This window comes from Rhipicephalus microplus, chromosome 8 (assembly GCF_043290135.1).
Source record: "Rhipicephalus microplus isolate Deutch F79 chromosome 8, USDA_Rmic, whole genome shotgun sequence".
Classification (NCBI taxonomy): domain Eukaryota; kingdom Metazoa; phylum Arthropoda; class Arachnida; order Ixodida; family Ixodidae; genus Rhipicephalus; species Rhipicephalus microplus.
This window is the reverse complement of record NC_134707.1, coordinates 3558308-3579948: the sequence shown is the minus strand read 5'-3', so window position 1 is coordinate 3579948 and position 21641 is coordinate 3558308. Positions and strand designations below refer to the sequence as shown.

General features: G+C 41.8%; 2 protein-coding genes across 2 annotated transcripts in view; one reads left to right on the top strand and one right to left on the bottom strand.

The window, feature by feature from the left end:
* The window catches only part of LOC119163953 (transmembrane protein 62-like), a 46834-nt gene extending 37270 nt beyond the window's left edge, over positions 1-9564 (top strand). Inside the window, exon 15 of the mRNA XM_075870785.1 lies at positions 9293-9564. Within this exon, the coding sequence (XP_075726900.1) occupies positions 9293-9382 (90 nt within the window). The 3' untranslated portion in view covers positions 9383-9564. The remainder of the gene's footprint in view (positions 1-9292) is intronic.
* On the bottom strand, positions 839-21382 carry mRRF2 (mitochondrial ribosome recycling factor 2). Its single transcript, XM_037416041.2, has 10 exons — positions 20884-21382; positions 16775-17145; positions 14694-14967; positions 13042-13285; positions 10163-10329; positions 9399-9491; positions 8417-8557; positions 7222-7479; positions 4995-5105; positions 839-1093 (listed from the first exon to the last, which is right to left on the bottom strand). Exons 1-10 carry the CDS (start codon positions 21244-21246, stop codon positions 935-937), a joined length of 2181 nt encoding a protein of 726 aa, XP_037271938.2. The 5' UTR covers positions 21247-21382; the 3' UTR covers positions 839-934.
* Positions 21383-21641: the final 259 nt, after the last annotated feature.

The window sequence follows — 21641 nt, the reverse complement described above, 5'->3', positions numbered from 1 at the left end:
CATTCACATTGCAAATCATGTTAGGGCAAATGAAGCTGAACCTGGCACCAACACCTGTGCAGGCAGGTAGTCACTCTACCGAATGCGGTTACCAGGGGACTAGCAGACTAAAGTGAGAGTGAATGAGTCAAAATGGCTATAAGAATTTTAGGATTTCATACCCACAATGAAAGCTTGAGATTTTTTTTTTTCATATATGCTTCTCATTGATAAATGATTTACTTGGCCACCATTGATTTATGTTATACAGAGATATTGGTTTAAGCAGCGAATAGAAACAAAGCTAGAACATAGAATAAATCTTCAATCGTAAAAAGTTTGTTATAATAGGCCTGTTGGATCTGGGGGCGTCAGCATCTTGGTGGGTGCCAACCCGTGTTGCCTGGGGCTGGGTGACAGCACTGCTTCAGCATGGGCAAATGCTGGTGAGGCTTGAGGGGGGGCAAGTGCGTTTTTTGCACCCCCCCCCCCCCCTTGTCGACACCCATGATTGGATTTGTTTTGATGAAAGCATTTTTTTTAAAGCTGCAGGCACACTGAGAAATCTGATAGTACTCAATTCAAGTCCTTTACACGGGTGATGGAACAGGCATGAAAAATGTTTTAGGAAGTTTCGAATCACATGTATGGTTGCATACAACACTGGTACAGAACCTTTTACACTTAAGATGTAGCAAGCAAGGCACAACCCGAACGACATTAACAAAAGGTAAAGCCACTTGATTCTTTTACACTGTCACTGAACCAATAATTTCATGAAATTGTAATCGCACATTGTAAACCTAATGCCCCGATTTAGTGCACACATATAGTCTTTTGCTACTTCATCTCCAAAGAATGTCAACAAAACAGCTTTTTATTATTACTAATAGCATATGGCTTGTACAATGCATTATTTATAGTAACAGCAGAACAGACATAAGTCGTCTTGGCCTCAGACATTCTCGGTGAATCCAGCAAGCCGCTTCAATGCCACAGCTGTTTCTTGTGCTCCCATGGGATGATAGGCAGCTAACGACATAGTGAAACTAGCACGACCAGAAGACAGCGTTCGCACCACGTCTGCGTAATCATTCATTTCGGCAAGTGGAACCTGCAGGAGGCGATAGCATTACAAATGATAATGAACACCTCAGGCTATGATTGCCAGCGCAAAACTGACGGAGGAGAAAAGGATGACACGGCACTTGTGTTCTAATTTTATTTTCTGTGTTCGCTGGCCATCATGAGCATTATTTTCCAACTCTCTAACGCCACAGGCACTTGAAGCACATACTAAATGTTCTCATGTTACCACTGTCAGTGAGAGGGAGGCAGGATATGAACCTTTCAGCCACCAACTTCCATAAGATGTACCAAAAGTGCCAATTTTTATAGGCAGTCACAATATTTTCCATGCAATTCTCATTTTGGAATATGTTACGTCATTCATTTCTCTATGGAATTGGCACAGAAATGAAATAAAAAATTGCAGTTGACGGAGGCTGAACCTTAATGCATACCGTTGCTATAAATCGGAATGTACTGAAAATTGAAGAATTTGATGCAATACACAGCAGCAACACGCTGAAAATTTTACAAAAATCGCTTTCTCATTTCATTTCATTTATTTTACCCTCAATTGCACATAGCTTTACAGAGGGGAGTGGGGTACAAAAAAATAATAAACTATAGACAAGAGCTTCTTCGTTACAAAAGCTGTCATGACTAATAGTCGCTCTTTGTGTGGTATATTTTGAAGCATATGCACCCACAAAGCCACGTTGTTATCCGAAGCAATATCTAGAGCAAAGGCTACGTCTGAGTCGCTGGCTGTCGGAGGCAAATTCCGTGACACTAACGCTGCTTTTAATACTGCTTTAAAAAGCACCTTTTTCTTGGATAATCGTTGCCGCTGGCATTTTTCTTGAGAAGCGGCATTAGGAAACGACTGTTGCCAGGCCTAAAGCGCGTAAAAGGCACAAAATGTGGCTTTTCATAGATAACTACTGTCACCCAGAGTTGAAGATGGCAAGTTAAGCAATTTAAAATTGTGAAACGTCGTTGGCGGCAAGAAGAGCAGAAAACCTGGTTGGACAAGTGTGACTTCTCGTGGGTGGTATTGGTACAAACTCGTGTGACGAATACAGATTGGTGGTTAGCAGTTTAAAGGGTGGAATAGACTTCATTCGGGATGCTACCCCTGCGTCTGGTGAGAAAGGAAGTGGACTTGTTAGAGACTCGCGTGTCCTCTTTCTCACTGATATCTGATCAATCACAATTGTCATTGCAGCGTAGCTACATATAAGTGTTCAAGCCTGACGACCAAAAGCAGGTTTTAATGCAAACAGCTGACTCGGTAGTACAGAAAGTTGTAGAAACTACGCCACACGCTTTCCATGTCGGTATGAAGGTTGGGAAATGTCAGCGAGTCCTGGCATCACTAGCATTTATTGTGATTAAGCTATTCGAATGCTCCAAATATTCAAACAAATATTGCATTGGGCAAATTTGCTTCAATTCAAATTTAAATTATGGAAAATTTTGAAGTATTCGAAATAAACGAATGAATGTATAGTAGTCCACGTGTAACCCCTGTAAAGGTTGTTTCACTGCAGTAATGAATGCTAACCCTCATATTCAACAGCTCCCTTCAGTTAACGCTTAGCTTTGACTTGAGAAAGTCTATGGGAGTGGCGTCTATAGGCAGAGAAAGTCACTGCATAATCTGCAGCGCTTCTTGAGAAGTGCAGTGTCATTTTCAGTCGAGCAGTGGTGCAGTGCTCAGCTCTGTCCCGTGAAGGACAAAATTTAAGTCTAGGGCGTTTGTGAATACGGGGGTGAAGCGTGAATGCTGAGTCGTGAAAACGCTTATTCATGGGAAATCCGCACTGCCGTGAAGCCCTAATTCAAAGCTAAATAAAGCTATTACCCTCGCATCAATGTTTAGAAGGTTGTTATGCCAACTTACATGCTTTAAGTACAGCAAATTTTAAGATATAATTCTTTTAGATCTTATCACTTGTACTCTACCGAAAATCAAATCGTGCTACTGTTCAAAGTTGCTTCTACTTCCTTTTAATCAAAAAAGAATGACATTTGCTTTTGCCGTGTTTCAATCTTAAAAAAGTGCATGTTGGTTGGGTCATGACAAATGTGCTCATTTTCATAATATGTAGTATATACTACATTGAACCCGCTTTAATAATACTCAAGTGCCACAAAAAATCCATTGTTATAACCGATAATTGGTATCAAAGGGTTCCACAAAAAACAAACAAAAAAAAGAGGTGGATGGCAGGTTCTTGAAAGAAAACTATAGTATCAGTCAGACATGCCAAGAGTGAAGGACAACAAAGTTGCCAGTTTATTAAACATGTTCGAAAATTCAGACGCTTGACGAGATTTCCACAATCAACATATAGCTAATACATAACGTCTAAAGTTCTGGAAGCTAAAACTATCAGTCTTAGCTCTTTACTTAGTGTCCATGTCCGAAAGGAAGCGAGTACCGCTCCGGCGCTGTAGTGAATTGCAAAGTCAGCTTTGCCGCAATGCAGCAACGCTATGCAGTGAAACATTTTGTTGACTATGAAAAGGAGGAGGAATAAACTTTATTATAAGAAACCAGCAGGTTTAGGTGGCCGGGCCTAGGCCTCCCATGAGGGGACGTCAAGGGCCTGCCTCGACGCCGCCTCGCGGGCGTGTTGGGTCGCCCAGGTTTGGTCGTTAAGAGCGGGGCTCCGCAGAGCCTCATGGAGCTTCGACGAAAGGGTCGTGGCGTTAGTGTGTCTGTACTGTGCTGGGCACTCCCACAGCATGTGCTTCTTCTTTCTTTTTGCGGATTTCGCCTTCCATTACCTTTGAGTTTGAACACCCAATAGCCAGAATTCATTGTTATTACCGATAGTGCAGCATGCTGGTATTGCTGTAAGCAGGTTATTTCACTATAGAAAACATACAAAAGTTGACTAAGCAGCAGCTTCTCATTGTTATAACCAATGAATTCATAGCTAAAACTTGCACAATAAAAAAAAAATGAGAAGAAGCAGGCACTAAAGGCGCAAACTCGCAACTGGTTTATTGAAAACACATGCGCTTTTATCTTCAAGACTGACAAACACCTCCCCCCCCCCCCCCCCAGGTATGGTCCTAAACACCTACGAAAGAAAACTAAAGATGTCTACGCAACCAATATATCGCTAAAACTGGTATAGTCATAAGCGGCTTCGAATGAACCTGCATTCGACACAATAGAGAGAAATAAACGTTTATTTAGAGACAGTGTTCCGAGCGCGGCCCGGTATCGCCCTAAGGTACAAGCTTAGAAATTTTCGTTAAGGCCACCGACGTGATGCTAGGAAATGTCATGGCATGACTTTGTAAGCACTCCTTTGGTCTTTGTGAGATGAAAGCTCCGCATGGCACCCATTCTAACGGGGCATATCCATACTGCCTTGACTAGGTCATTATACAATGGATGAAGTAAATCTGAATAGCTATGTGCATTTTGTGTGCTAAAACTTCTCATTTTTCTTTAGCTCAACAGCTTAACCTGTGGCACAAAATATAAAGGGTTATGTCATGTACTACACATACAGCATCATTTGCTTTGGATTTAGGCCCTGATTGAAAGTAAGCGAAACTAAAAGAAACTTGGAGCAAGCGATCGTTGTTATAAACAAACGTTGCATCTTAGGTGAAAATACTTTCTTTAAATTTGTTTTTCATTGCACTTTTTAAGTATAGTATATGCAAGCTGATATTAGTAATAAACAGTGCGGATTTGCTTTGTTCTACTGTCTGATAATTAATTTTATCTGCATTTATTATGTCAACCATTTGACTACACACCATCTTGTAGACTAGCAGAAATTTTATTGCTTAATACCTCTTACATACTCCTACAGCATACCTTTGAGTGAGTGCAATATAAATATTTATGCAACAGGAAAGCTGTTATCCTTGTAAATTTGAATGGCATTGTTGAGATGAGGAAAACAGATGTGGCTTACCTCGGCATCCAAAACACGCATGTCTTGTCGTTGGGAGATCTCTTTAATCTTTGCCCTCCTCTGAGAAAGGTCACTTAGTAGACGGCCAAAATACATCTCGGGAATGGATAGCTGCATCACACGACCAGATGTCAAGTTTGAGCATTCCAGTCATCGCAGCCATGCAATCAATATTAATGCGATAGCGTTAAAGAGCTTCTCTCAAAGAAAGTCCGGCGTTGGTGCCGTTGGTTGTGAGCGAAAAATCATCTTGTGCATGACCGAAACACCGATGAAGGTGCAAATAAAATCAATAATAAAGAACGCTCAATCAGAGTGAGAATTGAGCTCAAGTCATTTGTGTGGCAAGCAGGCGTTCTACCACATAGCCATGCGTATGCTTTGAAATACAGCGAAAACTTCCTCTGCTTGGAAATGCAGTGAAAGTAACTTTCATGTTGTACAAACACATGTGTCCTGTATATACCCTTCACAACAGAACATGTAATATTGCAGTAATGCGTGATACAAGTGTACATTGCCATCCAGCTTCAGAACATATCATATTATCATATTGACTTCATGGTTTAAAGCCGGCCACCCACAACAAAAGGCACACACGTTACTGCACTTATTCTTCGGTGCATAGAAAGTTCAAATATATTTCACACGAATAATTGCTCATAGTGTAAAGCGCGCTAACCATTACACAGAATGCACTAGGGACAGCATATCACTATCACGTTCAACTCTTATTGGTGAAGCTTAAGGGTCCCCCAATTTTTTTTTTATTCGGCTGCAAGTTACACATGCCCTAGGGTGCCATCTGTGAGGCGAATTTCATGACCCTACAGCCAATCAGATCTTGAATATCTATATGGACACTGAAGAAAGAGAAACACTCCGACTGATGGGGCAAAGAAACTAACTATAGCACTTGGACTTCAGTTCTGTTGTGATGATGTCAAAACATCAACTTGCCCAATATTCAATTGTTTTAAAGGGACACCAAAGCCAATCAACAAATTGTGCTAGAGTGAAAAGTCGGTGCTTGAAAATGTGTCAAACAACATTATGCACAGCAGCACTTTAATACTTGTGAAATGAAGTCAAGTGTAGGACATGATTTGTGCCGCCAGTGGGACATTCCGCAACAAGGGCGCGATGACATAGAATGTCTTCCGTACAAACACTTGATAGTACTCAAACCAGCCACAATAAAAGGGAACACTGCAGTGTAATACAAGATAGCATAAAAGGCAGCTTGTGCATTTCTATTTGATTTGTGCAGAAAACGAGAACTGCTTGGTGTTTCCATGAAAAACAACACAGGTGGTCCATAAGTTTCGTTTTCACCGGGCTATGCTCCACTAGTGTAGTAGTGTCTCGGTGGTAGTTTGTTTTCATCAACAAGCAAGAAACCACAGTGCCAGCTGACAAGCAGTAAAGAGCGGGCAAGGCAAATTCTATGTCACAAGCCATTTCTGAGGCGGGCAATTTGAGCTGTGCTAACGTGTACGGACAGATAAAAGATTATTTTCTTTGAAATTAACTGTTTTGTTGACATGAAACAAGAGCTGCAAGGTTTGTGCAATTCTACTTGAACAATTCATGCTGACACCAACTTTAGAAGCTGAGTGACACAGTCGTACAAATGTCTTGCACACAGAGACTGCTCTGTGCAGTTGTGAAGCTCGGTAAATGCTGACAATGCTGACAAGACATCTAATTTTGGCATTAAAATCGATTTTCGCATGGTGCACCCATTGACATCAACACTACCATCATGTTGTGCTACAGTGTCAATTCTGGTGACTTCACATACCAGTGTGGCTAGTCGTGATGACGTTCAGGCACTGAAACGTTCAAAATGGCTGCTTGTGTGTTACCAATGGAGCCACGCAGTGCAGTCGCCATGGAAGCATTGCGATATCTTGCACTAGCATGCGATGAACAGCTTATACTGTATCGCAGTGCCAGGGTCAAGTAGGAATCGAAACCAGCTTTCGAGAACATTTTGTCATAAATTGTTTGAAGTGCTTTCACACTTGTAACCAATTTGTTGGTGTGCTCTTACCAAGTTCTCAGGCTTTTGAGGACTTTGTCTTTCAGTTGGTGCAAAAAAAAAATTTTAAATTTGCATGTCAGTATCTCTTTAATATTTGCCTTTAGTGTATCTTTAAAACATATAAGCCTGAATCCCTTGTGAAGGACTGCTAAGCCATCGGCGCATGAAAAAGTTGCCTACCTGAACATCCATGATAGGCTCCATCAGCACTACAGCCGCACTGGCCAAACACTTGGCAATGCACTGGGATGCAGCCGCACTGACCATAGCCAAGGAGGTTCCACGACCTACTTGGCACCAGAGCAACTCAACCCTGGCATTGGTCACCGGAAAGCCTCGCAAGGGGCCGTGTGACAGTGCCAGCAACACACCAGTGTTGAGGGCCCGTCTGTGCTGCTGCCAAAGTTGCCCCAGGCCGTTTTCATCAGTCACAACAACCTGCGTGTAGAGGCACACATGCTAAGTTTGTCTTGAGCACAGATCCAGCGTGAAAATACGCAACTTATTAGCAACGTTTTGATTTGCCTTGGCTGCTTTCATCATCACCATCAGAGGCTACTTTGCAAGACTTTGCAATTACCCATTTCACTTGTTTTAGCAAATTCTTTGAATAAGCTTGTTCAAAGCTGGCGCCACCCTGGTATCCTTTCATCAAAAAACGAGTGAAGCATCGTTTCAATCAGGTACACCGCACTGAATATGCTTAAAAGTCATATCCTACATTAATGTTAGAGATTGAAAAAATCCCGAAATCCTGTGGAACATGAGCTTGTCTCCTCTTCGAATGTTGTGCTGTCTGTAGAACATCACACCAAGATTCATTCAATACAGCTAACAAAATTTTATTGTGCTGCAAGTAGACGAACTCATTCATTACCCTGAAATGTCACAGCTTTAGTTTATGTAAATATTGGATGCAACATTTATAAAGTCATAGAATGAGCCAAAATTCGTGAACTTTACATAAAGCCAGTGATAGAAGTAATGATTTTTGAAGAAGCAGCACTCAAAAGCATGCAGAACACACACACATCAAAAGACACAAACGCAAGCACTGCACTGCGGCTAACGATTTATTGTCAAAAGACCCGGCTTATGTAGGAGAACATGCACTGACAGCAGCGAATATGATAAAGACCACAAAAAGACTGGACAAAAAACATACAAATAGACGAACCAAAACAAACACATGGTTCTGATAAAAATTGTAAAACAGTATGTGGTTCTATATACCATGGTATCGGCGCACTTTGTTAGAGAATGATACCAAGGGGCAACTGACACATTTATCTTTCCATTTGTCAATTTCAATCGCCTCAATTTTCGTCTCGTTTGCTTCTAGCGTACAACGGCCTGCTTCTGCTTAAATGCTTACCTTCAACTCTTGAAACTGTGTGTCAGATGGTAACACACGCATCTCAACTTCGACTTTGTGATTTGTACCACCTGCAGTGCGGTCTAACAGGTGCCGCACTGGCTCGGCCGAGTAATCAGACGGCATTTCCTTGTAAGCCACCTGCGACAAGCATGAGACAAAATAAGCTGAGAGTTGATGTAATTACACATCATCTGATTTACAAGCATGCAGCAACATTGTAATTAATTTAATAAAATTATACAAAAGAGGTGGATCATGCTTCCCTTCACCAAATTTCACTCTGGTTCTAACGCACCCATGTGGCGTAATGGATATCCAAGGATTCCTTGTTTGTTTAACAAAACTTGGCAAGGTAACGCATAGCTTTTGAGAACATTAGAGCGCAAAAACAGACGTTCACAAGAACAAGAGACATGAGAGGACTGCCAGCTTTCATCTATCTGAATGTTACCAAATATGTACTCAAATCTCTATAAAACACACACATATAATAAATCGTCGGTTAAAATGAAGTGAATGAAAAATAGTCTTTTCATATATGCACGCGACTTTCTAATAATGAGGTCTGAGCGTATTTGTACCAGTTTGGTGCTACAATGTACAAGATGTGAACAAGCCATGGCTAGATTTGTGGAAATTTGCTGGTGGTAGCACCACCTGTAGGTGGTAAGGAAAGCTGATAAATGGCACTGCTTGTGCGTAGCACTGCACAAGCCCACAGGCAGTACTGCATTCGGCTTCTTTTTTGCAGACGACACTGCAGCCACAGAACTCTTCGACCTTCTTATCCTGGCTGCGGCAACTCATGCAGTGACAGCAAAAGCTGCTGCGATCATGGCGATGCAGCCTTTTTTTTTTTTTTGTCACTCCCAGGTGGTGCATCGGTTTGCTATCCTCCGCAAATGTGCCTGTGGACACAAGCGGGTTTCGGAACAGACCTTTGTAACTGGTGTGATTGCATAACCCCGGCCCAGCCTACCTGAAGAGGGCCCAGGCTGGCATCCACATTGTGCTCAAGCAAAATGCGGTCCCGCGTCACTTCCAGGTGGAGCCGTCCCAGGCCACCTAGGACCTGCCGTCAGGACAAGTATGAAACAGTCAGTACGAGTCTTTTAAAGAAGAAAAATTAACTCTTAGGGCATTCACTTAAGATGGCTTGAAGGCGAAAGGCTTCTTTTTTTTTATTCTACGTCGATGCATTGAATCACCCACACCTGTCCTCCAAAAACCTCATGCACCTAACGTTGTTTTTTCACTGCTTTTATGATCAGCCCTCTTTTGACCAAGCAAAAATATTATGTGCTGACGTCATCATGTAAAGTCACGTCCTGTGATGTCATAATGATGTCACAACTTTTTACAATCCTTGACATCATGAAATGCCAATGGTTTTTACATCACTAATGTTGACATCCACAGCCAATTTTCGCATTTGATGAAGCATCTAAGGCTTGTGCCTTTGAGAGCAGTTGCTTCTTGTCGAAACGTTTTCTGCAAAAAAGAGGAGCTATCATCATCCACTAACTCTGCTCCTAGATCATGGGACATTACTATGTATTCTAAAATTAGACAGCAGTCGCATTTCCGCAGACTTTATCATTGTCTGATAGGCTTCATAAACTTGCACATCATCAGTTCAAGATATACTTTCCTATAATTATATGTTCCAGAAATCTATGACAGACATGCAGCGCTGCTTATTTCATCTATATGAAAAACGTACTACGGAAGTTCGCGACTGACCATTTGCCCAGTGTCTGGACAGTGGCTGAGTCGCAGGGCTGGGTCTTCACGTAGCATGCAGGCCAGGGCAGCATCCAGTGCATTCTGCTGACGCATAGATGGGGCCTCGATACTGCACAGCACTACAGGTTCGGGAACGTGCATCGCTGCTCGCTGACCGGCAGGCCCTGTACTCAACGAACGAAAAGAGAGCTGGCAAACACTCATTCTACATATACATTCAACAAAGCGTCTTATACATTCAATACTGTACATATATTATATATTCTACATATCATACAAGTCGAATATATGCTATAGATATGCGTTTAACAAACGTTCACTCTACATATAACCGACTACTAGAATTCCGTCATTCTTGAGTTTTTTGTTTTGTCTAATTCAGAGGATAAAAACTGGGTGTTATTTATAACCCTGCAATTTTTGATGTATCAGATATATTGTCAACTGAGTTTGACTTAAGATGCTCAGTCAAGACGAGGGGAAGAATGTAATACCAAAGACTGTGTTTTTTATCTTAATGAAGTTCCAAGTATGGCCACTTGAACAAATTAATAATTTATACTTAAATTATCACTCTGTACTTACTAGTGCTAAAAACTCAGTGAGAGAGCACTGTCTAATGTGACCTTTTGCTGCAAGCATTATGGCAATAATGTATTTTTGAACAAATAAATAAATTAAGCAAGAACGATTAGGGTTTAACTAAAGTACTGTTTTAATGCAATATAATGAATTGGGCTAGTTAATAGACGATCATGTTCAAAAATGAGTTTCAATTGAACCAAATATGTGGACGATAGAGGTGGACAGAACAGCGCTAGCAGCAGAGTGCGATGTTGGGCGAGTTGGGGCATAGCTTAACGAAATATTTGTGGCACAACTGATAACAAGAAATAGAAAACAAAAAAGATAAAACAGGGCACCAAATTCAGCACCCTGTCCTGTCTTCTTTATTCTCAGTAGCGTTACCAACATTTCGTTAAGCACTTGCAACGCTGAGCTATTTCAGTGGGGCAGAAGCTTGTTCACTATCACCTGCAAGATGGCGCAGAGGGCCAAAGGGCGCATGTTTAGAGGGCATTGTGCTGCCTGTCTTTCGCCGGAGTGAGGCTGGACTTCTTCAGCTCTGGACTTTAACCTACAAGGCATGGTCACCAATGCTCGCGCATTTATCTCTTAAGAGCGGTTCAGCAGATGACCTATAGCTTTGTATGCATCCTGCCTTCATCGCAAAGTTTGCATAAAGCCATAGTGTGCACGAAACTTGCTATACTCGCAGCAACAGCTATGTTTGTGAAAAGAGCGAGCTGCTAGCCTTTCTTTGTTTTACTTTTCAATTTGTTACTATTGCACTCATTGCTTTGCCCTCGGCAAAACTGTGACTTTTATAATTAAGCAACTAAGAACTTAGCAGAGAAGGCACTAGTTAGAGGTTTTTGTTTTTCATGGAATATGAAAATACAATATACAAAAAGAAAACACTGGTGAAAGGAAAGAGCATCTTCTTTATTGCTAATCTTGTGGTGCCAATTAGTTCTACTGTCCAATTTCTCGACAGTGAAGTCCATGCACACATCAGATAGTCTCTATCTACACGATTTCATATTTGCAGTACAGCTACATTCTCACTTGGCTTGTGTGAATAGTAAAGTTAAGGTTCAAGAAGCCCTGAAACACTTTTTTAAGTAACCAAGGAGCTTCACCAAAAGAGCTTATTGCTTTACAAATTCAACACCGCAAAAATTTCAAGAATCTGTCCAGTATGAGCAGAGTTATAAAAATTTGTCGCATGCTGCAAATGCATTCTTTCTTGTCTCGTCCTGACGAAGTGCTGGAAACTAAGCAGGGAGAGATGGCAGGGGCAAAGAAAATATACCACTCGTGACCTTGAGCACATTTTTTTTTTTTCTTTGAATACGCGGCTTTTCCAGTGTGATCGCGCGTGCACGCGTGGATAAGTTGCGGCCTATCGCGGCGATCCCAGTTAGGACGGAGCACGCCATGATGTTCAAGTCAGCCAATAGCTCATTCATAGATGGCCATGTACAAGCAATTTTTGAGCGTCTCCGTTCATTTGACAAGAAAAGAGAAAGTAATTTTTAGCTAACTTTGATAATTTATTGTGAATTCCAGGCCGCGTGCTGGCTCGTGTGTTCTTGGGAGCCTCCACTACCCATCAGCAGTGTTTTATAACCACGCTCAAAAAGTGTTGCTTGGCCCCTTTCAAAGTGAACTTAGTTATTAGTGATTGTGTAGAATAATTTTGAGTCAAATTCAAGTAGCAAATGCCCCAAATTGTAAAGAAAAATGAGCAAAATGGTCATAACCAAGCAAACCTGAACAATACTTTTTTAAATTGAAACAATGTATGCGCAAACGTCCATATTTTTTATTCAAAGTAAGTGGAAGCAACTTTGAATATAGTAGCAGGTTTAGACTTTCGGTAACATGCTAGTGATAACCTGTAAAATATGTTACATTTTAAAATTTACCAGCCTTAAAGCATGCAAGACGGTATAATAAGCTTTTAAACTTCGAAAAGTGATGAATCGATAGCAGGGCAAAATGTTCATTTAACCTTGTTGTAAGGCTTTGCGGTAGTGTTAATTTTCTGAGGATAAATATATTCATGGTACAACACCCTTCCACTGCAGTGAACCCACTTTTACATGGGGGTTACATGTGGAATAATGTATACATCTATTCATTCATTTAGACTGCTTCAAAACTTTCTATAATTTTGCTTCAAAACTTTCTATAATATTGCTTCAAAACTTTCTATAATTTAAACTCGAATCAAACTCAAATACTATAATAATCATTCAAATATTTGAAGTGCTCAAATACTCGCACAAGAAAGTATTGCAGTATAGTACCTTCAAGGGCCGAGCGAGCCGTGGCGGCACTGGCAACCAGCAGGTCTCCGGTGACACTGCGCTGGAGTCCGGCAATGGCCAGCACGTCACCGGCCACAGCCTCACTCACGGTGCGATATTCGTCGGCTGTTACTTCGACAAGCTCGCCTGCTTTCTCGGACAGGTCCCGCGTGGCGTTATACAGTCGCTGGCCAGTTGCAATGCGACCGCTATAGATCCTCACGAATGTTAGCGGGCCCTTAAACTGTACAAAGACGGCATGTTTGTAAGCATGTGAAGCATAAGGACTGCTTTATCCATTATTAACCCTTTTAATCATTCTGTGCACAACTGCGTGCACAACGTGCTTGGGCTAGTTACATTGACTAGTCGATAAAAGAGGTTGAGATGAATCACACCCCCTGTATAATAAATGTCTTTTATAACTTAATTTTGCAATGTACTGTGTCATATAATTATTTTTCTGAAGGCACTGCCATGTTCTACGAGTCATTCGATGTGCTGCCCTCCACGAGATGCGTCAGAAGCATAATTTTTCTTTGCTCAAAATCAAGAGAATCGGAAATGAAATTTCAATATATTTTGAGCTTGAGATGTGTTTATATTTGTACAAAAAGAGAACATGAATCACTTCAGGGTAAATAAATATCTAACTACAAGTGAATTTAAATTAGTGACTATAAAATGTACAAATCGAAGTATTATGAAATTATTTTTGTTGGAACTTAATGTCGATTATTTTGGAATAATGTGCAATTTTGTGGGTTTACAGATAGGTTGCACATGTAAGTGTTGAAAAAACATTTTACAAAGATAAATCTGTTTTTGATTATATTATTTCTCAAATTCAAGAGTGAAAACATGAATGTGAAGAGGAATGACAGTAAGTGGAAGGCATGGGAAGTACTAGTATGTGCCAATAACGGTGCCATTCCTGTTGTGATGGATGCACATAAATAGCTCTGTAATGGATGCAAATGTGAGGTGACCACCGATCCGCTGTAAAACTGTACATCTTCATCTAGAATGCCAACTAGCCCTTGTCTTCATTCAAGTACTGCTTTCCAGCTTGTTAACGCAACATATTCCACTCTATGGTTCTTTGCACAGTCATAACTTCTCATCAATTTCTCTTATTGCTCTCCAAACTCCTTGAGCTGACTTACATTCTTTCCAAAGATAGCAGAAGCCTCCCATTTCTGACTTCAGAGTGCTTGCAAGCCTGACTTAAGTTGCATAATTGCCGCTCGATGAGGAAGTGTTGGTTATTTTTTGTGACCAGTATAAAATAGTAACATGAAATATATTTATTTCCTTTGAATATTTGAGTTTAATACAAGAACTTGAATGCACTTCGACAAGGTGTCTAACTTCTTATGTTTGGCACAATAAGAACTCATTTTCATAGATTAATAAAACAAACAAAAACATGACCGTACATTGTGTGGGGTTCATATTGCTCCGCATCTTGCAATTTAATGCACCCTTTTCATGGTACTCAAAACATACTCTTCATGATTTAGGTTTGTTGTTTCTCAATATACAGGGGTCTATTCGAATTGATGTGAATATTCCTGGAAAACCGTGGCAAAACTATCTAAATGTTTCACACGTCTCTTTCAAAAGAACTAAAGACCTGTCATGCATGCTACCTTGGTATGCACCACCTTGAAGGCCAGTGCAGCTAGCTGCCCACTACCATCGGAAGCCACGGGTTCAGGCAGGTAGTCAATGACAGCATCCAATAGGGGCTGCACGGCCAGGTTGCGGTAGGCACTGCCGCACAGCATTGGTGCCCCCTTTCCCGAAAGAGTTATACGTCTTAACGCTGCCATCAGTTCGACTGGTGGGACTTGCCGATCTCGCAGCAAGAACTCGTCTGCAAACTGGTCATCAAGTTCCGCTGCTGCTTCAATGAGCTCTTGCCTGCAAAAAAGCGGTTTTTCATTGTCATTGGACGACTTGTAAACTACTGAATGTACGCTACACAGTGTGCATCTTCTCAAAACTTTTGTGGAAGCGTTTGAGGCCTGAGAATTTAATGTCTGCCGGCTGGCTAGCTAGTGATGCAGATATAATGAGTAAAACATCACAGGCACATAAGAGGACCAAGACGACCCAAAACAGGCTCCCGAATTTAATAAGCAGTTTGTTTATGGAACAGCACGCATATTAAATGTCAAATGTTGGTAACCATCTCTTTGCCACTGCCCCTGCTTTTCTCCCTCTTAGTTGTTCTTTTTTCTCCCACTTTAATGAATTTTTTCTAATATAATCATGCACAAACCTGTCTAACAAACAAATCTTATGAACGCTAGTGAAAATCTCTCAAAACACAGACTTTTTCAATACAAAGATATGTTTTGGATGCAGAAAAAGTTGACAAAGAGCAGGTGATGAACATATCTATTTTTCTGGGAACCTTATTGCTTCTAACATTTTCTGAGCAAATTTAGCATTCTTCGGCTACGAACTGTGGTTTAAAAAAAAAAAGGTTAAAAGGTTTTGCACAATCTATTGCCTTGGAATCAAGAGTGGTGGTGCTTTGCTGTCGACTCTCTGCTCTGTCAAATGTTGGTACCACATTCAGACTTAAAAGTCTACACTAATCCTTTCCTTTTCAGTAATATCATATATAGACTTTTTGTTTTTCAAGCATGACCGTAAATAAGTACTACCATGCAGTTCAGACTTGTGCTATTTCATCTTCGCCTGTATTTTAGCAATGACAAATGACAGTGCCACTAACATGATAATAAAACTGAGACATTACTGCAACTGTAATAGAATCTTGGCTCAACATAACAATCACAGAATTTTTGGCTACAATAAAGTAAATATAGTGCAACATCATTTCTTAATGTGAACAGTGCAACTGGCATTTTGTCCTAACACAGCACAATGCAAAAAAGGCAAATAAACCGCTGCCTTTTTTTCGCACCAAAAGCTACATTAAGAATGAACCAACTCGCTCTGCTAGACAGTGCCTTGGCTCTTTGTCTTCCCATCTTCAAACACTGCAGCAGCACGACTTACGTTCTGTCATTGCAATAGAATTTTTCTCACTGACATTGACATGCAACGAATAAATGTGCATACCCTTAAACATGTTACTTCACATTAAGTATAAGCACACGCAAATTAATACAGATATGGCAAGCTGCCACATATGTGAAAGTAGAAACTATAGCCCTCTTCTCTGCACATTTTTAATTTTTTCCAAGAAAGCAACAATTCATAAGCTGCAATAGAGAGAATCACAAACTACAGCTTACTCATCGAAGCTCATACCTTAGTAAATAGTGTAGTGTTTCATTCACTGATATGACTGTGCAATGAATATGTGCTTAACATTGATATCATGCATAATGAAAAACATTGTGATGTTGAATGAAACTTGGTTAAAGCAAGTTATTGCTGCACATTATTGTACAGTATGTTCGTAGAAAAATGCAAAAGTGCAATTTTCACAGATCAAAATACAAGATTAAAGCTTTTAGTTGAATGACTGGCATGCGTGATTGCTCGTGATAATAGTGTCATGTCACCACAAATCTGCCTGGTAAAGGCAATGTTAGCTCATATGTAAGTGTTAAGAGTCGTGATTACACTGATATAATGCAAACTAAACATGATAGAAACAAAATTATGCGCAGTACTTTGCCCTCAATTTCAAACTGAATATTGTCAGCACATCTGGCAATACACCAACATACAGACGAGCATTTGTCACCTCTTCCCTGCAGCTTTTTGGTATTGGCTAGTCCCTGTTGGGAGAGGTGCACGATTGAAGACACGGCCCTGGTGGGAATCTGCAGGCCACACAACCGTTCCCATGGAGACTAAGTCAACAATGCCAACCATTTTGTCCGCAGTTCTCAATGGGAGCTGCACCACTAGGGGAGAGGCTGCCAACTTTGCACGCACATCACACACACAGGCATCAAAGCTGGCAGCAGACTTGTCCATTTTGTTCACGAAGATGAGTCTAGGCAAGTTGTGGTGGCAAGCCTGCTCCCACACTGTGATGGTTTGGGCCTGGACACCTTCAGATCCATCAAGGAGTGTGACGGCTCCGTCCATTACTCGTAGTGAGCGCTCCACCTGTTCAAGGCAAGAGGTGCGTTTATTAAGACGAAGTCCTCAGATGCCTCATGAAACACGAGCAAAATTGATTGGTGACAGCGTCAATACCAGTGACAAAAGAAGTTGTCGTCACGGGATGATATCACCTTATGTTGTCATCACGACGACGCAGGTCAAAATTTGTGATATCATTGTGCCGTCGCACACCGTGATGACAAACGATACTGTCATCACATTCCATCATTGCTTGGTCAAAGGTTAGCTGATCACAGAGGCAGTGTAAAAAAAAACTTCACCTTAAAAAAATTGCCCGCAGCTTCCCTCGAGGGAACACTGAGGAGGATGCGGAGCATATAATTGGTTAACGGGGTGTTAAAGTGCGACTTACTTGGGCCGATGGCTAAATTGGTTAACGTGGTTGTGAAATGGGGTGTTAAATTGCGACTTACTTGGGTCGATGGCTAAATTGGTTAACGTGGTTGTAGGAGGGGGTGTTAAATGAGTGAACATGTACACACGTATGCGAAAGGGCGGCGCTGGTCGAAGGGACGTCGATCATTGTGTTTGTGGATTCGTTGGAATTCATTTCATCGCGACCTTGGACGTCGACGCGCCGTACAAACCAACCGACGAGCGGCAACTCAGCGAGCGAGCGCCGACCTTGAGTATATATACAGCACGACGGCGCATGCACTGTCAGCTGTTGAATGTTCTCGAAGCGCGACGCCACATGCGCGTCCACTGGAGAATCAGGAGAATTGTAGATGTCGAACGCGGTGTGTAGAGGAGGAAGGGTGCACAGATGGTGGAGGAGTGAAGCGCGCGCGGTGTGTAGAGGAGGAAGGGATGCACAGATGGTGGAAGAGTGGGCGACGGCGCGACGGCGCATGCGCGCGCGTCAGCTGTGGAATGTTTGAGAAGCGGTGCGGACGGCGCACTACAAGGCGCGAGTATAAGATGCTTCCGCATCTAAAAGTATAACAATACGATAGCGTAATCTGGCCTCATGCGCACAATAGAGGAACGTGAGTAACATTGGCTATTTCAAATTATCCTAGATTGTCTACTGAATGCACAGTTGCTAAGTACCTGCTGCACCATAATTCTTCCTTTTTATTATTGGCGCAGTACTTGTCTGCAAGTTTCCACGTGCATTTCCACAGCTGCACATGTTGTATTGGGTGGACAGCTTTAAACCACCGAATTGTTGAGCAATTCACATTTTTAGATGCCTGGTCAAATTCTAGGATTCTGTCACGCGATATTAGAAGCACTGAGGGGACTCCTTCCACTACATCACGTTCATATAGTGTTTTTTCATAGCAGTTTCAAGCAATGACGTGGTTTTGTGGTAGACAGCCTATGGTTTCGTGGTAACACCTGCTGTGGCAGACAGCCTATGTTTGTTTCTTATTTTGAACCAATTTCTTTTTCTTATTTTATTTGCATCCTTAACTCTTTGCTCACAACCAGTGATGCAACATCGACACCTAAATTTCTGTGAAACAAGCTCTTTGATGTCGTGTTAAAACTTGGTGAGGTGCAGAAAGCTTTCAGGGCACGGGAGGATTGACACATCGAGTGAGAAGAAAAAGACTGTTTTTCACCCTCAGTCGTCTTAGGCGAATGCATGACAAGCCCCGCGAGCTTTTTGTTATCATGTTGCTTAACACAAAAGCACATATCAACATGCTGAGCTCCTAAAAAGAATTTCTTTGATTCCCAAATAATTTACAACTTGCTGCCATTCTTTGAAGGGACATTAAAATGAACGAATTGGTGTATATGTATAAAATATTATTTTAGAACAACATTAATCTCATAGTAAAAATTCAGTAGAAGAAAATAAAACAAGAAGCAAAGATTTTCTCCTGCATATTGCACCAACATCTGAGCAGTGGTACACCAGTGATACACCTCAAATTTTAATGTGTTCTGGTCATTGTCGCTCAGTAACCGCTCTTAAATTTTGTCAAGCTCGGTCAAGCTGTTCGAAGTGCATTGTAGTTAGTATATGCTGTTCATGTTTATGAAATATAAATTGAGCTCATCCAGAAAGATCACATTCAAGTTCCTTATGATATGGAAATTGTAAGGCACTCTTTTGTTTGTGCTATTAATCTGACTATGTAAGTTTCTTAATGTCTATTGCAAGCTCAGACGGCATTAAAGGTGGGAAAATGGCTAGAAATGAATAACATCAAAATCTCATTGTCATTAGCTATGGTATTATGTTAGTAATAGAAGGGTAGCAAACACAAGAGTAAATCATTTTTGCTTGCACAAAGATGTGAACCCTAAAGTTGGCATGCAGGTTACTCCTGTTCGTGTACCGAGAAATGGAATATAAAGTTATGATAATGTTTACGTCCAGATCACTCAACATATGATTTGATATGTGGGGTTTAACATTCACTGGGGTACTTAACGTGCACCCAAATCTGAACACACGGGCCTACAACATTGCCCCCTCCATGGGAAATGAAGCCGCCGCAGCCGGGATTCCGAACCCGCGACCTGCGGGTCAGCAGTGGAGTACCTTAGCCACTAGACCGCCGCGGCGGGGCAAGGGATCACTCAACAAGATTCAGATGAGTGAGTCCATCCTCAGAAATCTTCCTTGAAGTAGTATATCATATCGTTTTCTTGCTCTAAATCTTTAGGCTTTGGGTGGGTCACTCACAGACAAAATAAGATTTCAATGCACATTTCGTTTAGACAAAAGCCTTAGATGCCCCTCATCAGATGGGACATTTGACCGTCTGTGGTGTCCAGCCCATGGAGTAGAGGACGAGTAATGCAAAAAATAAGCACATAACAGCATCATATAACATTGCAGATTGAAAATTTATACGTATATATATATATATATATATATATGACATCTTTGTAATGTCACAAATTCGTGATATAACGCCACATGATGGTGTTGTAGCATGCTTTGGCCGGCAAACAAATGGAGACGGCAATTGGTAGCCACACGTGAAGCCATGGTTCGTGTTCCCTGCTCCCTCATCCATCGATCCAGAAAAATAGAACGACTTTTGGCTTCGACTTGTCATTGGTTAATGCAAGATGAATACTGTAGGTTTTATAAATCACATTTGTGCCAGTACCTACAGCACCTGTTTCTAGTGAAGGGTCCAAAGGACTCGCGTGGTGCATGGGAAGGCATGGCAAAGATATAATGGATAAAAGATTGGGTCACATTCCGCCACGGTGGTCTAGTGGTTATGGTGTTCGGATGGTGACTAAAACGTCGCGGGATCGAATCCCGGCCGCATTTTTTTATGAATGCGGAAACGCTCGAGACCGATGTACTTAGATTACTTCCACATCAAAAAAAAAAAAAAAAAAACAGGTGTTCAAAATCAAAGAAGCCCTCCACAGTTGCGTCCTGAAAATGGTACTGCGGGTTCAGGACGTAAAACTCCAACGAATAGGGTGAAGGTATGGGTCTATTGGTATGGCACTTTATTGCTTCGCTATGTTTTGCGTGTCTCGCCTTCTAAAGCCTACTCGATTTGAACTTCCCTAGTTGTGCTTACCTTGATGAAACGTTTGCGGTGCGGCATTTTGGTTCAAGTGTCTCATATACCTTATACTAGTTTCTATTTTTCCTAATAGAAATACGGTTCGTTTTCATATTTCAGATTTTGAAGCACTCAAGCGCTGATTTCTGTCATACCAAAATTTTGTTTATACGGTGTACGCATGCCGCCAACCTATCGCGCAACTGTTTTGCGAACGACGTACTTCCATACTGAAGTCGACATGACCCGGTGTGTCGACGAGGTTGACGCGATGGTCTCTCCACGGGAAGGTCACCGTGGCAGCGGTGATGCTGATGCCCCTCTCGCGTTCCTGGGGCAGACAGTCTGTCACCGTGTCGCCATCATGCACCTCGCCCATCGCGCGAGTGAGGCCGCTGTAGAACAGTATCCTCTCCGTGATGGTAGTCTTGCCCGCGTCCACATGGGCGACGATGCCGATGTTTCGAATCTTGCGCTGCTTGCCTTTCGGCTGCCCGCTCTGCGATGCCCCGGCAGTGCACAGACAGCGGCAAAGGGGTGGGGCCGATCTGAGAAGCGAGCCTGATTTACCGCGTACTAGCAGCATGGTTACTTCACTGATGTCCTTCACGCAAATCCATATATGCTCGTTAGAGCCTTGCCAAAAGTTCAATGAGCAGTCTGAAGCAGATGGGTCGTTTTCCCGTTACAGGACGCAGCCATATTTGTGTTGCTTGGCTTGGCTAGCCACTCTTGTTCGGCTCAGCGTGCGGCTTTGCTTCAGCTTTGACTTTTAAAGGCATTGAATGTGTCTTTTGATTGGCTAATACTGGCTTGCATTTTTTAGCCCATCACCTACTCCACTCGTGTATTAGCCTACCGGCGTTTTAGCCGGCAGGCTAAAGAGAATTTTAGCCTGTTAAAGGGAATTCTAGCTGGCTGCCTGCATTATGTCACATCAAAAATAAAATGTTGTGCGATAGTGAGTGTTCTCACGTTGCA